Source organism: Eptesicus fuscus, chromosome 5, assembly GCF_027574615.1.
Source record: "Eptesicus fuscus isolate TK198812 chromosome 5, DD_ASM_mEF_20220401, whole genome shotgun sequence".
NCBI lineage: Eukaryota > Metazoa > Chordata > Mammalia > Chiroptera > Vespertilionidae > Eptesicus > Eptesicus fuscus.
This window is the reverse complement of record NC_072477.1, coordinates 27,986,205-28,002,212: the sequence shown is the minus strand read 5'-3', so window position 1 is coordinate 28,002,212 and position 16,008 is coordinate 27,986,205. Positions and strand designations below refer to the sequence as shown.

At 38.0% G+C, this 16,008-nt stretch overlaps 1 protein-coding gene across 5 annotated transcripts in view; it reads left to right on the top strand.

Annotated features, from left to right (window-relative positions):
* PALS1 (protein associated with LIN7 1, MAGUK p55 family member) overlaps positions 1–16,008 on the top strand; it is an 84,804-nt gene that overhangs the window by 51,716 nt on the left and 17,080 nt on the right. For 3 of the 5 annotated variants that reach the window (XM_008138934.3, XM_054715976.1, XM_054715975.1), the window contains 6 exons: positions 435–643; positions 4,986–5,063; positions 5,866–6,012; positions 7,169–7,330; positions 8,804–8,881; positions 15,404–15,587. In XM_008138934.3, the coding sequence (XP_008137156.1) occupies positions 435–643; positions 4,986–5,063; positions 5,866–6,012; positions 7,169–7,330; positions 8,804–8,881; positions 15,404–15,587 (858 nt within the window). The remainder of the gene's footprint in view (positions 1–434; positions 644–4,985; positions 5,064–5,865; positions 6,013–7,168; positions 7,331–8,803; positions 8,882–15,403; positions 15,588–16,008) is intronic. The other 2 variants (XM_054715977.1, XM_054715978.1) reach the window with 2 other exon arrangements.

Here is a 16,008-nt window from a genome sequence, read left to right as displayed (position 1 = left end):
TTAGCCATGTAATAAAATATCACATAGCAGTTATATGTAATGTTTTTTAAAGATTGGTGATTTGAGAAAACAAAATGTACTGTTAAATGAAAAAAGGAAATGTTATAAGATGGTTAAAATAAAGGTTGTTTCTAGGTGATAGAACTATTGGTGATTTTTAATTTATTTTTTCATTTTTGTATTTCTCCCCATTTATTTTTATAGTGAGTATGTATTAGTTTTATATTTAAAACACTTTCAAAAACTTTATTCTAATCTATTATATAATTTGAAAGAGTATTACTTAAAACCAGTAAAATGACAGTGATTTGACTCTCAAATATATATGCAAGTTTTGTTGTTTTTTAAAATGCAAATTGTTATGGTTCAAGAAATTTTATCTTAAGTGTTGAATTAAGACAGAAAATTAATTTTTCGGTTCCTTTTCCTCCTAGAAGTGGAAGACTTATTTTCTTCACTTAAACATATCCAACATACTTTGGTAGATTCTCAGAGCCAGGAGGATATTGCACTACTTTTACAACTTGTACAAAATAAAGATTTCCAGAATGCATTTAAAATACACAACGCTGTCACAGTACACATGAGCAAGGCCAGTCCTCCGTTTCCTCTTATCTCCAATGCCCAAGATCTTGCACAAGAGGTATGTATTTTAAAGATATTATTGAGATATATATATATATATAAAACAAAATAATTATTAGTGATAATAAGGCAATATTATTAGAAAATACTTGTGTGAATATATTGCTTGTTTGAATTAATTACTACTGATCACATAAGAATAATTTATTGTTTTAGGAAATATTTTCTAAGTACATTTTATCCTGAAAAATATATATGCTTATCCGGTGTTTTGTTGTTGTTGTTGTTGTTGTTGTTGTTGTTGTTGTTGTTATTAATCCTCACCCGAGGATGTTTTCCATTGATTTTTTTAGAAAGAGTGGAATGGAGGGGGAGAGACATAGAAACATTGATGTGAGAGAGACACATCGACTGGTTGCTTCCCATACATACCCCTGACCAGGGCCAGGGATCGAGCCTGCAACCAAGGTACATGCCTTTCACCAGAATCAAACCCAGGACCCTTCTTTCCGTGGGCCGCCACTCTATTCACTGAGCAAGTCCAGCTAGGGCTATACTTATTTCAGAGTTAGAACTCTGTTTCACTAAAGAAGAGAGTTCGTTTTACATACAAAATTATATATTTGCATGGTAAGAGAAGTACTTTTCTAAGTTACTAAAGGGGAAAATTTTTTAATGCTTTTAGTATGTATTTTTAAAATATATTTTTCTTGATTTCAGAGAGGAAGGCAGAGGGGGAGAGAGATAGAAACATCAGTGATGATAGAGAATCATTGATTGACTGCCTGCTGCATACCTCCTACTGGGGATCGAGCCCGCAACCCAGACATGTGCCCTTGACTGGAATCGAACCCCAGACCCTTCAGTCCACAGGCCGATGCTCTATCCACTGAGCCAAACTGGCTAGGGCTTAGTATAATTTTATTTTAAGCATTATACATCATAAACTGAGGTAAATGAATACCAATGAGATAAAAATTATACCTGATAATCTGGTATTATAAATATACTAGAGGCCTGGTGCATGAAAATTCATGCACTTGCGGGGGGAGGGGCATACCTCAGCCCAGTCTGCTCCCTCTCGCCGTCCAGTATCCCTCAGGGGATGTCCACCTGCCAGCTTAGGCCCACTCCCCCGGGGAACGGGCCTAAGCCATCAGTCGGACATCCTTAGCACTGCTGAGGAGGCTGGAAAGGCTCCCGCCACCGCTGCTGCACTTGCAGCCCTCAGCCCGGCTTGTGGCTGAGCAGAGCTCCCCCTGTGGAAGCGCACTGACCACCAGGGGGCAGCTGCTGTGTTGAGCATCTGCCCCCTGGTGGTCAGTGTGCATCATAGCGACTGGTCATTCCACTGTTAGGGTCAATTTGCTTTTTACCCTTCTATTACATAGGACTAGAGGCCCAGTGCATGAATTCGTGCACGGTTGGGGTCTGACAGGCCTTGCACCCAATTGGGAGGTGGTGGGCGATCGGGGGTGGGGCCAGCCAGGGGGAGGGGCCACGGGTAGTTGGCCAGCCAGCCCCGCACCATGGTCGAACTCCCAGTTGGGACAATTTGCATATTAACCTTTTATTATATAGGATAAGTTCTAAGATTTGTTACTAGTATATACAGTCATGTGCTACATAATGACGTTTCTGTCAATAACGAAACACATATATGACATTGGTTCCATCCTATCTAATAAGGCGGGAATATGCTAATTGACCCTCACGCCATCTCAAAGATGGCAGTGCCCACAGCCAATAAGGAAGGAATATGCTAATTGACTGCCATGCCATCAAAGATGGTGGCACCCACAGCCACAAGATGGCAGCGCCCAGTCAGTCCCCTCAGCCCCGCTGGGGTGGCAGGTGCATGGCAAGGCCAGACCTGCCCCCAGGCAAGCCTCGGATGTCGGCTGCCCAGCTGCCCAGAGCCGCTCAAGGCTCAGGTAACCAGGGCCAGCCGAGGCTTGCGCTGCCAGCAGTAGCAGCAGCAGAGGTGTGATGGGGCGTCGCCTTCCCCATGATCGCCGGGTTGCTTCCCGCCCCTGAGGCTCCCGGACTGTGAAAGGGGGCAGGGCAGGCCAGGCTGAGGGACCCCCCCCTCTAGTGCATGAATTTTCATGCACCAGGCCTCTAGTAAGATTATAATAGAGTGGAAAATTCCCATCTTCTAGTTGAAACCATCCTAATACAACACATTACTCACATATTGGTTCACGGTGTGTTCAGTGTTTAATGTGTTCTGCAAACAGCTTTTAATTGAAGGTTTTAAAAAGATATAAATAAGCTATCCCCAGTATTGGTGAGGGGTGGACATTTTGTCATTATTATAGGATTTTAAGTTATTTTGACATAAAAACTAATAATTGTGGCCCAGCTGGTGTGGCTCAGTGGTTGAACATCGACTTATGAACCAGGAGGTCATGGTTGGATTCCTGGTCAGGGCACATGCCTGGGTTATATTCTTGGGTTGCAGGCTTGATCCCCAATAAGGGGCGTAATCCTCATCATTGATGTTTCTATCTCCCTTCCTTTCTCTGAAATAAATAAAATAAAATTCAAATAAAAAAAAAAACCTAATAATTCTGAAAGCCCATCAAGTAAATTTATTTCATGGAATCCAGACACAAGACAGAAAAAGGAGTAGGAGGAAGGGTAGGACTTCCAGAGCTACAGACTTATAAAATAGGTTAGAAGGCACTTTGCATTATTACAAATTACTCTTTTTTATGTGTAATAGAGATTTGGAAATAGAAAAGGAAAGAAAGAGGCATTGACAAAGAATATACATAGCATAATCTTTGGGGGAAAGTAATCCACAGAGCAAAATTTGTACCTATAAATATTTATTGTAGAAGAAAAAAGATTGAAAATAAATGAATCAAACATAACAGCTTAAATGATTAAAGATTAAAAAGTAAAATAAACTAAAGCAGAAGAAATAAACTATTTCAGTGGAAAGAACAATAGATTGAACATTAGAAGCTGGTTTTTTGAAAATTACCAAAAAAAGTGGAGAAACCTTTGTTAGATGAAGAAAAATATATAAGTAACATTAGGAATGAATAAAGGAGCATGAATACAGACACAGAAGATTAAAAATTATAGCATAATACAGCTTTCTTACTAAATATGAAAGAGCTATCAGGTGAGTGGTTTCCTAAAAAATATAAATTGTCAAAAGTGACCTAAGAAAAGATAGCCAAAAAAGTAGACCAGTAGCTATAGATAAAATTGAAAATCAGAAATCCACCCTAAAAAGTATCTAGTAGGCCTGGATGATTTTATGTACAAGGTCTATCAAAACACTCAGGAACATATAATTTTAATGTTAAATAAACTTTTTTGATACATAAACATAGACTATTTTTCAATTCATTATACTAGGATATAATGACCTAGATAGTAAAACCAGACAGTTTTATAAACCAATGTACATTGACCACACTTACCAAGTAGAGGCCAATCTAGTTTATGAATATTAATATAGAAACCTTAAAATAACAATAACTCATATATTAAAATACATTAAATAATACTTTATTATGCACTTAGTTTATATGGATTATCTCCATCTTTTGAGAACCTTAAATGGTAGCTGCCATTCTACAGATGAAGAAACAAAGCCTAAAAAATTCATCATAGTCAAATGGAGTTTACCCTTGGAATGTAAGAATTGCTTCACAGTGGGAAATTTTTAAATATAATTCACTATAATATGGTGATTGTTGCATTACTCTTATATAAATTTATCTTGTTAGTCTGTGACTCTTGAAAGTGTCATCTGTGATTTAAAATATAGTTGCATAAACATGATTAAAAATTATAAAATATCAAGATAACTTAGATTTTCTTCCCTTATGTAATTATTAATCTACTAGAGGCAGATTAGTTGCAGGAAGATTCCTGCAAGAATAGGCCTTTCTCGGGCCTATTCCTGCAAGAATAGGGCTTCCTGCAGCTGGAGCAAAGCGGAGAATGGAGTGAAGCCCACCGAGGTGTATGCTTATGCAAATTAACCACCATCTTTGTTGGGTTAATTTGCATACTTGCTCCTGATTGGCTGGTGGGCGTAGCAGAGGGATGGTCAATTTGCATGTTTCTCTTTTATTAGTATAGATTTTATAGTATGTTAGGAGAAACTTACAAGAAGAAAATAGTTCATTCATATGTATAAATACCAAAATCCTATCTAGTGTTGTCTTTTTAAATAAAGAATGTTATTGTTAACCATGATAACAAGATTGAAAATTCTGTGAGAAAAAATAATTTTTTTCTAACAATTCTATTTAGTGTCTTTCTTATAAGTAATTTTTACGATTTTAAATTGTATCTTTTTAAAAATACATGTATAGGTGCTGGTGATATTTTCTGTAACCTAGGAAGAATTCATCTTTCTTTTTGTTCCTTAGGTACAAATTGTTTTGAAGTCAATCCACCAGAAGGAAGGGCAAGAATTAACTGCTTTGCTGAATGCTCCACATATTCAGGTAGAAAATTTACAGAGCATTATGTATATGTGGTTTTTCCAACTTCTAGGTCTCTGAATTAGTCCCTTAGGGCTAGAAAAGACTTCAAATATTATCGATAGGCTGTTTGGTTATTTACAACTCTCACTGTGAAATAATTATTGTTGGATTATATATTTTCATATTTAAAATTAACTTTAGTTTTGAAATAACTTATTATTCTTTTAAAAAATTTCTTCCCTGTTTTATTTTCCCTCCCATAAATTTAAATTATCTATGGTTTTGGGCCTTAAAATTGATTTTGGTTTTTTTGCAGTATAATAAGCACTTCACGCTTTCAGAACCTATCCTAGAGTATGCCTGTTATACCTAACATATCTTTTTATTATTACTTTTGTTGTTGTTAATCCTCACCTGAGGATATTGTTCCATTAATTTTCAGGGAGAGTAGAAGAGAGAGGAAAAGACAGAGAGAAACATCGATGTGAGAAACACATCGATTGGTTGCCTCCTGCAGGAGCACTGACCAGGGCCTAGGCAGGGAAGGAGCCTGCAACCAAGGTATGTGCCCTTGACTGGAATCGAACCCAGGACCCTTTGGTCCACAGGTTGGCGCTCTATCCACTGAGCCAAACCAACCAGGGCCCTAACACATCTTTAATTGTTATTAGCTTGAAAGATACAGGGTTGCATTTGTACCTCCTTGGAAGGTTTGGAAACAAATCTGAATATATCATTAATTATAGTATTTCTTTTAAAGGTTTAATGATCAGAATACTATGGATTTTTTAATGCTATGGATTTTTTTTTTTTTTTGAAACAGGCACTTTTACTGGCCCATGATAAGGTTGCAGAGCAGGAAATGCAACTAGAGCCCATTACAGATGAGAGAGTTTATGAAAGTGTTGGCCAGTACGGAGGAGAAACTGTAAAAATAGTTCGTATAGAAAAGGCTCGAGATATTCCTTTGGTAAGTATTTCATGTATCTGATCTGAGATCCTTTCTACCCAGTGATCTTTTGTATAGCAGACAGTTAAAGACCCCTTTATGTTTCTGGTAGTTTTTCTCTTTTGAAATAAATTTGTTGAAATTATGTTCTTTCTCAGACTCTTTTTTCAGAGAAAAATGTGTTCATCTTTCTCACCCCTAATTTGATGAAAATAGTAGCTTGTGAAATAATTGTTGAGGAACAGAGGGATAAGGAACCTGCTCTATTGTTCTCCTAATTTAAAAAAATCTGATCTTTTTATTCACTTAAAATCTGTTGAAACACAATTACTTATATATACTTCACATATACTTAGAAGTATGTATTTATTAATGTTAATATTTGTTTTATAGTTTTTATATGTAAAACTTTTTTAATCTCTTCTTAGTCTGCTATTATTGCCTTAATTTTGTTTCCTTTATTTTCAAGGGTATTCTTGAATCCTGATCTCAAATTGTGTTTTGAATAGTGGGATATATAAAATACAGACCGTATTTTATGGGCAGTTTATGTAACTTAGTTTTTATCCCCACTAGAAAAAAAAAATTTAGGATAAAAATCTTATAAACTCTGTCTGCTTTGAAGCTTTTTCTGTATTTTATATTTCCATTTTTGAATGTATATGTTTAATTGTATTTCTAATTTGTGTAATATTAATGTTTAATATATTTTAATGTGAATTGGATATAGCTATAATATTGAGCATTTGAATAATCAACCAGAATAGTTTTCATTCCCCATCATATTTTAAATTTTAAAAAATGACTTTTATAGATATGTCATGTTCTCTAATTATACCTAAATATAGTATAACCATTTTGAATAGCATCCATATATAGAGAGTAAGTCTTCAGGTGGTTTTTAAGCAAGTGCATTTTTCTGTTTTATGCTTAAAAAGCCTGCTTGATTTTGAGAATTTTAACGAATGCAATGTTTCTGCAGCAGAAAATGTAAGGAAAATGGTCACCTAAATAGTAACCTAATTATCTTGATTTCTCTAGCTGTGTAAGTCAATTTCTTCCTCAAGATAACTGAAGGCTGGTATTATTGAATAGAAAAAAAATAATTTAAAAATGAAGAAATCTTTAACCAAAAAATTGCATTTTTATTTTAAAATTGGATGTTGAATTTTTTTAGGGTGCTACAGTTCGTAATGAAATGGATTCTGTCATCATTAGTCGGATAGTAAAAGGGGGTGCTGCAGAGAAAAGTGGTCTTTTACATGAAGGAGATGAAGTTCTGGAGATTAATGGCATTGAAATTCGGGGAAAAGATGTAAATGAGGTTTTTGACTTGTTGGTAAGTTGACACAGGTAGATGAATATTTGGTAGGTTCTTGAAAGTTGATTTTTTGTTACTAGACTTCAGAATAAAACATTTTTAAGTATTTTTAAAATAATTGCTAGGAGGACTAGATAAGGTCTAGCCTAATTTTCACATGATATTTTTATAATATTTATTAGTAGAGTTTTATTTTGGGATGGATATATTTTTTTTTATTTTGAGCTTTGTTACTATCAGGTATATTTTATTTACCTCTGAAGTCATGAATATATCTCATTAATTCATTCAACATATATTTATTTAAGTGCCTGCTATGGGCCAGCTGCTAGAAAAACAGTAACAAAACAAAGTCTATGCCCTCATGATATTTATATTCATTTTGTTTGTGATCTACAATTAATTGTTATTTTCTTAATAATGTTAGGTTATTAAGATGTATAGGACAATACATGTACATTGTCCAATAGTTAATATGCTAGCTATTTCAATTTCAATTAAAATTAAGTTTCTCATTCCTAACAACTGTATTCTAGATAAGGACAGTATGTAGCTAATGGCTCTCATATTATGGTATAGATATAGAACATTTATATGATCATAGAAAGTTCTATTAGACAGTGCTTGTATAATAAGGAAGCCGTTTATAGACAGCTTTTGAGAGCAATTTCTGATCACTGCATATATCCCCACAAACCAGATTTATATTCTTATTGACTTAACATCAATTGTTACGGTAGAATCTCTCCTATCTGCTGATATCTGTTGACAAATCTAGAAAACATCCTTAGTCCTTATTTTTACTGAACCCCATTTATTGCTTTAGGAGAGCAAAGTGCAAATCATTGTTTTTAGCCATTGTTTTATTGGCTGCTATCTCTAGGTTGAGCACTGCTTCCTGCTATCTCAGGACCAGAAATTATGCTTATTGTTCTATTGTCTAAACTAGAGGTATCTGAACAATAGTTAGTGGTGTACTGGGAAATAATAGTGAACCTAGCAATGAGACTATAGAATTAAAAATAGAATGGATGACAGAGACAAAGCATCTGGGAAGTGAGAATATTTGTATCACTTTTCTAATCCTAGTCACAATTACTATTTCAATTTCTACTGTATTAAGATATATGTATATCAGAGTAGGTAACCCAGAATTGTTATAGCACTCTGGTATTGTCCAACCCTTCACTGTAGAATCTTCCTAAACTTAATACCAAGTAGAAGATCAAAACCCAAGACTTATGGGCTAAATGGCTTTGCCCAGTGTGCCAGAATTACAGAATGCCTTATTACTGGCTAGCTGTACTATAATGGAGTCTATGAAAGGCATAATTTGTGCTTTCTGACAAATTGGGATTCATCTTTACTGATTTTTTTTTAAGTCTCCTAGGGGTTCCAGAATAGTCTACTGTAGGGAATATTGATCATAAGATCATGAAATGATTTTCATAAATAATGGATTTTAAGAATTACCTAATCTCTCTATTACAGTCTGATATGCATGGTACTTTGACATTTGTTCTGATCCCCAGTCAACAGATCAAGCCTCCTCCTGCCAAGGAAACTGTAGTAAGTGATTTTTTGTTGTTCATTATTTATTGTCTGATGGCTACGGTTTACTTTTTTCTAAATTAATAAAGTTTATTTTTTAGAGTAGTTTTAGGTTCACAGCAAAATGAAGCAAAAAGTTCAGTTTCACATACCTCTTATCCACACATATGCATAATCTCCCCCACTATCATCATCCTGCACCAGAATGGTACATTTGTTACATCAATGAATTAATGGTTCTATTTATTACTCAGAGTTCATCCTAATATATAAAAACCCTGGGTCATAATGACCAGTAATGATCAAGGCTCGACAAACAGGAATTCAGTCCTACAGTCAGTGCTGGGTTGCCGTGGCAGCTGACTGTTGAGGGGGCTGCAAATCAGGGCCAGAGAGAGGCCTGAAGAGAGAAGCAGGGAATGATCCATTGCCTCTGTGGCAGCTTTTGATTAGCACTTGCCTCTCTCTTTCTCTCCTAGTCTGGCCAGCAGCCGTGCCTTCATTTCTCTCCAGGCATCCACCAGGGCTGCTGATTAGTCCTGACTTTCTGATCAGGCCCCGTTGGTAGGCCCAGTGATGCTGACTGGCATAGAAACTGACCAATCAGAACCAATTCTGGGTCAACTGTGAGGAGCCAATGGCTGCCTAGGAGGTGGAGCTTCTGACGCTGACTGGCATAGAAACCGACCAATCAGAACCAAATTGGCCTGCCAGGGAGGGCAATTGGGGGCAAACAGGCCAGCAGGGGAGGGCAGTTGGGGGCGAGATCAGGCCAGCGAGGGAGGGCAGTTGGGGGCAAGATCAGGCAGGCAGGCAGAGGTGTTAGGGGCAATCAGGCAGGCAGGCAGGTGAGTGGTTAGGAGCCAGCGGCCCCAGATTGCGAGAGGGATGTCCAACCGCTGGTACAGGGATCGGGCCTAAACTGGCAGTTGAACATCCCCCAAGTGGCCCCTGATTGGAGAGGGTGCAGGCTGGGCTGAGGGAACCCCCACCCCCACCCCATTAACGAATATAAAAGCCTAAGTGACAGGTCGAGCAATCACTATGGCTACACTGATCCACCAGGGGGCAGATGCTCAATGCAGGAGCTGCCCTCCGGTGGTCAGAGCACTCCCACAGCCAGCCTCTCATGGCCCCTCCTCAGCCCCCCGATTGGCCCCGATGGGGGAGCGGCCAGCCAACCTCCTGCACTTGCCAGCTGTGAGCCGGGCTTCTGGCTAAGTGGCACTCCCCCTGTGGGAGTGCACTCACCACCAGGGGGCAGCTCCTGCATTGAACGGGATAAGGCCGAAACTGGCTCTCCAACATTCCCCGAGGGGTCCCGGATTACAAGAGGACATAGACCAGGCCAAGGGACCCCACCAGTGCACAATCAGGGCCGGGGAAGAACGCAGGAGGTTGGCCAGCCGGGGAGGGATTGCAGGAGGGCTCCAGGGCATGTCCAGCCCATCTCGCTCAGTCCTGATTGGCTGGACCCCAGCAGCAAGCTAACCTACCAGGTGGAGCATCTGCCCCCTGGTGGTCAGTGCACATCATAGCAACTGGTTGACCGGTCGACTGTCTGCCTCCTGGTGGTCAGTGTATGTCATAGTGAGCTGTTGAGCAGTCTTAGCATATCGTTAGCATATTACACTTTGATTGGTTGAACGGATGACCGGACACTTAGCATATTAGGCTTTTATTATATAGGGTAGCCAGGTAGTAGAAACAACCCAAATGTCTGCCAGCTAATGAATGGAAAATGAAATGTGGGATCTTATTTGGCAATTAACCTTTGCACTCGGATGTCGAGTGTGACTCAACACGGTTAGCATCGGTAGCAGCTATAGAAAAAAGCAAGCGAGTGCAAAGGGTTAAAAGGAATAAAATATGCTTCAACGTGAATTAACCTTGATAAAATTATGCTGAGTGAATGATGCCAGTCACAAAAGCCATATGTTGGTTCATTTATATGAACTGTCCAGAATAGGTAAATCCACAGAGACAGAAAGTAGATTAATAGCTTCTTAGGTGTAGGGGTGGTGAGTGAGGGGGGAATGGGAGGTATTCTTTTTTTTTTTTTTTTTTTAAATATATTTTATTGATCCCTCACAGAGAGGAAGGGAGAGAGACAGAGAGTCAGAAACATCGATGAGAGAGAAACATCGATCAGCTGCCTCCTGCACACCCCCCACCGGGGATGTGCCCACAACCAAGGCACATGCCCCCGACCAGAATCGAACCTGGGGCCCCTCAGTCCACAGGCCGACGCTCTATCCACTGAGCCAAACCGGTTCCGGCGGGAGGTATTCTTAATCTATATGGTGTTTCTTTTGGGGCTGATAAAAACGTTCTAAAATTGTTGGTAGTTGTACAACTCTTTTTTTAAAAAATATATTTTATTGATTTTTTTTTTTACAGAGAGGAAGGGAGAGGGATAGAGAGTCAAACATCAACGAGAGAGAAACATCAATCAGCTGCCTCCTGCACACCCCCTACTGGGGATGTGCCCACAACCAAGGTACATGCCCTTGACTGGAATCGAACCTGGGACCCTTCAGTCTGCAGGCCGACACTATCCACTGAGCCAAACCAGTTAGGGCTGTACCACTCTTAATTAAACCATCTAGTTGTATACATGGTGCCTTGTATAGTATATGAATTATCTCAATAAAGCTGTTAAAAAATTACAGATTTCTAAGTGCTGGGTTAACATGGAAGCCTGATCTGTTATATCTGTTGTTACTCTTAACTTTTATAAAAGCATAGTAGTTTAAAACAGAACACAGTTTCATTTCTTTCTCAATATATCATCACATTTCCAATATATATCATCATCCATGTTTTTCCTTTATTCTTTATGGAATATATTAAAATTGGTATTGCATTTTCAACCTTCCTTCTGTATAAAGTTCATTTGTAGGAGAAATGAGGAAACAGTTTGTATCTGGATTCCAGTAGCCTGATTCTTTGTGCACTGTGCCTTTCCACATACCTCCTGCAAACAAGCCTTGAACTTCAAAAGTAACTCTTCTCTTAGAGAAGACACACAGAGGAGGGATATGACCCTATGTATATGGCTTTAAAAAGAAAGGGAGAGCCCTCGCCGTTTTAGTTCAATGAATAGAGCGTCAGCCTGCGGACTGAAGGGTCTGGGTTCAATTCTAATCAACGGCAGCAGGTACCTCCGTTGCAGGGTCGGTCCTCGGCCCTGATCAGGGTGCATGCAGGAGGCAACCGGTCAATGTGTCTTTCTCATGTTGATGTTTCTCTCTCTGTCTCTCCTCCTCCCTTCCACTCTCTAAAAATCAATGGCAAAATATCCTCAGGTGAGGATTAACATAAAAAATAAATAAATAAAAGAAAGGGAGAGAAAGGAAAAGAAACAATGCTCTTTTAAAATATAGCATTTGAGCCTGGCCAGGTGGCTCAGTTGGTTGGAGCATCATCCTGTACACAAAAAAGGTTGCGGGTTAATCCCCGTTGGGGTACATACAGGAGACAACCTGTATGTTTCTCATATCAGTTTTTCTCTGTCTCCTCCCCTTCTCTCTCCCAAAATCATAAACATATCCTAGAGTGAGGATTTAAAAAAATAAATAACACAGTATTTGATGTGTAGAGATCTTTTCAAAATAGAAACAATGTTGTGCAATATTTTTTTCCTTCATTTCTTTCTTTTATTGTGAAAAACTCTTAATTGCAATATCTCTTGTAAAGTTTTTATAAAACATAACTGGCTTAAAATGAACTACTATTATTAAAGCTTGCAACTGAAGGTTTCCAAAAAAAAAAGAGAAAACGGTGATAGGAAATCATTATTTGTTGTTGTTGATAATCCTCACCTAAGGATATTTTTTCCATTGCTTTTCAGAAAAAGTGGGAGGGAAGCAGGGAGAGAGAAAAACATCAACCAGTTGCCTCCTGCATGTGCCCAGCTGAGGGGTGGGGAATGAACCCTTTGGTGCACAAGCCGATGCTCCAACCACTGAACAACATTGGCCAGGGCAGGAAGTCATAATTTCTGTTGGCATATGCAAAATAATTATCTATGAGATTAAGAAATTAAAACCAGTTTATTGAGCATCATTATGGTACAGGTCAAGATCTAATAAGAGCAAAGGTATTTTCCTGTAGATAAAGTACTGTAGGTGTTCAGCTAAAACTGTACTATGTTCACTGGCTCATTTATAATGTCACGAATGGCAAGAGCAAAGTGTCAGGAGAGGTACTCCCTTATGCACTACACAGAGCAACAAGTGGCTGCTTTATCATTTTGAGAGTGCACAAGTCTTGGCCCTTTTGTAGTTTACTTCCTAGGTGACTAACATATTTATCCCAGGACACATGAATTGCTTAAGCTGTGCTGTTTCTCTCTCTCCACACTGACTTAGAAACAAGTTAGAATTCCCAGACAGCTCTATAAAACTTTAGATTATATTTCACAATGTAATTGAAATAATATGGAGAGAGGAAATAGAATATTTGAGCTGAAGGCACATTTTTCATATAGTAATGCTCTAATCCAGCAATTTTCAAATGGTGTGCCCCAAGAATTTTTAAAACCTGCAGTACCTGACTATTTAGTCAGGAGCACTGACCTCTTTTCCCTTACACTGTCAAATTAAAAAATGACAACAGCTAACACAACAATAGCCTTCCAGTATGAATGAATTAAAATTATACCTATTGTTTTGTCAGATCGGCAAAAAATATATTTTTTAGTGTGCCATAGATTTTAGTAATTAGTTTATGTGTGCCATGAGATGAACATAGGAGTAAATTGAAATGTAGTGGGATCACACTGCTTATTAGTGATGGAATATGCACTAGAAAATTCAGAGTACTGATTGTCCAATAAATGTTAACTAGTATGATATTTACTCTGTGCCAGGCAGAGTACTAATTATTTTATATATTTTATCTCATTTAATTCTCACAGCATCCTCATGAAATATAGATATCTTTATTATTCCCATTCAATAGGCATTGAAACTAGAACTAGAACAGTCAAGTTAATTGCCCAAGCCCACTATTGGTAAGTGACTGAGTCAGGACTAGAACCCATGCCTATTCCAGAACCTATTCTCTTCACTGCTGGGTAGTGTAACAGGTAATGTCCCACAAAGCCACTAAATACTAGGTTTCTGCATCACTGTTTATTTTCAGTTCAAAGAACTCTTAATAAAACTGAGAGCATGCCTTCATGAAGTCTTCTGATTTGTGGGATCAAGGTTGGGAGGATAGAGAAAAGTGGCTTAAGGGTAACTTAAAGGCTTCAGGATAGGAGGATGCTAAAGTTACAGTGAAGGGATACAAACCATAGAAATAGCCACTAGCCCAATGGTGTTAATTTTAATTATTGAAATTTATTCTTAGGAGTCCCAAATAATTATTTTCCTTACAATGAGCATCTGTTGGACCTCTTTTGTGTACTGGGCACTGTGCTAATCATTGGGTTTATAATAATGAGCATGACAAAATAATTATAGTTTGCAATAAGTGATAAGGTAGGAATAAGCACAGTGTGAACATTGAGAATAAAAATAAGTGGAACCAATTACATAAGATGGTCAGGAAAGGCCTCTTGGAGAAGGCAACGTGAAGCTAAGACTGTAGAATGAGATGATGCCAGGCCTGTTAATTGCCAGAAGAGCTTTCAGGTAAAATATCTAAAGAACTTTGTTTTTGGAGAGCCTGTGGGCATGGATCAAAGTAGGAGAGTAAAGAGGCGAGGAGGGGATTCTAGAGATAAGGCTAGAGAGGTAGATAGGGCCAGGTCAAGCAGGTTTCCTTGGCCATGCAGGGAGTTTGGATTTTAAATATAGTAAATGATCTGATTTTTATTTCACAAACAAAAAATAAGACATTTCTGGCTTCTATGTATAAATTGGATCAGGAAAGCCAATAAGGAAGCAAGGAGATTTAGGAAACTATTGCTGAAGTCATTATGAAGTATGATGATGGCTTAAACGTGGATGATAGCTGTGGCAGTGGAGAAAAATTAGTCAGGCTTTGTTCTGGAAGTAGAAATGACAGGACCTTGTAATGAATGTGGAGGATAAAGGAAAGAGAAAGCAAGGATGCTTGAACAACTGGGTGGATAGTGGTGCTACTTATTAAAGGGAAATCTGGAGGAAAAACAGATTTGGGGAGAAAAATCAAGAGGTCTGTTTTATAGATTGGAGATATCTGAGGGGCACCGCAGAGTTCTTGTTTTTACAGATCAGGAAGGGAGACAGGCAGGGGGGCCTTTATTATATTCCTTTTGCTTCTCTTAAGCCTCAGAAGCCCCTTAGCACCTCAGCTTGTTAGTAACTAATGATAGTGTTTTGCATACCCTTGTACAAGTATGCAGTCAACAGAGAGATGAACTTAACTGAAGAAAACAGATGAGCCTAAGAAAATACTGCCCCCAAAATACTGTTATTTAACTAAACTTCCTCTTTCAGCTCATAATTTCTTTGCACTAACGAAAAACCGTAACATTTTAATTATATTTATGCTAAGTATTTTGTGTTGCTATTTCATCTTTTTATTTTTACCCTTTTTATCTTTTAGATCCATGTAAAAGCTCATTTTGATTATGACCCTTCAGATGACCCATATGTTCCATGTCGAGAGTTAGGTCTCTCTTTTCAAAAAGGGGATATACTTCATGTGATCAGTCAGGAAGATCCAAACTGGTGGCAGGCCTACAGGGATGGGGATGAAGATAATCAACCTCTAGCTGGGCTTGTTCCAGGTAAGGACAATGTAGTAGAAAGTACATATATAGTTAAAAGAACATTTAAAAAACAGACCTTCACAGTGAAAACTTTTTCATGCCTTTTAAAAATAATTTTGAATAATTATTTTTTCATGCAGTTGGGTTTTTATGTTGCAACTGTAGCATAAATATCTTGAATACAATTGTGACCAAATTGTTGGGCTTTAGAATGAAATTATGATGTAATATAATATTTACATCTGTTCTTTATGTGTATGAGATTATAGAAAGTCACAAGTCATCTGCTTTTAAACCCAAAAGCTAGAAACAAATTTGTCTATATTTGGTCATATTTCAGGAAAGGAGGAATGAATGGGCTTCTCATACTAAGTTGAGTGGCTGAAGCTTTACCCTTGATTCTTCACAATATCAGCTGCAGGACATTCCTCAAGAATCC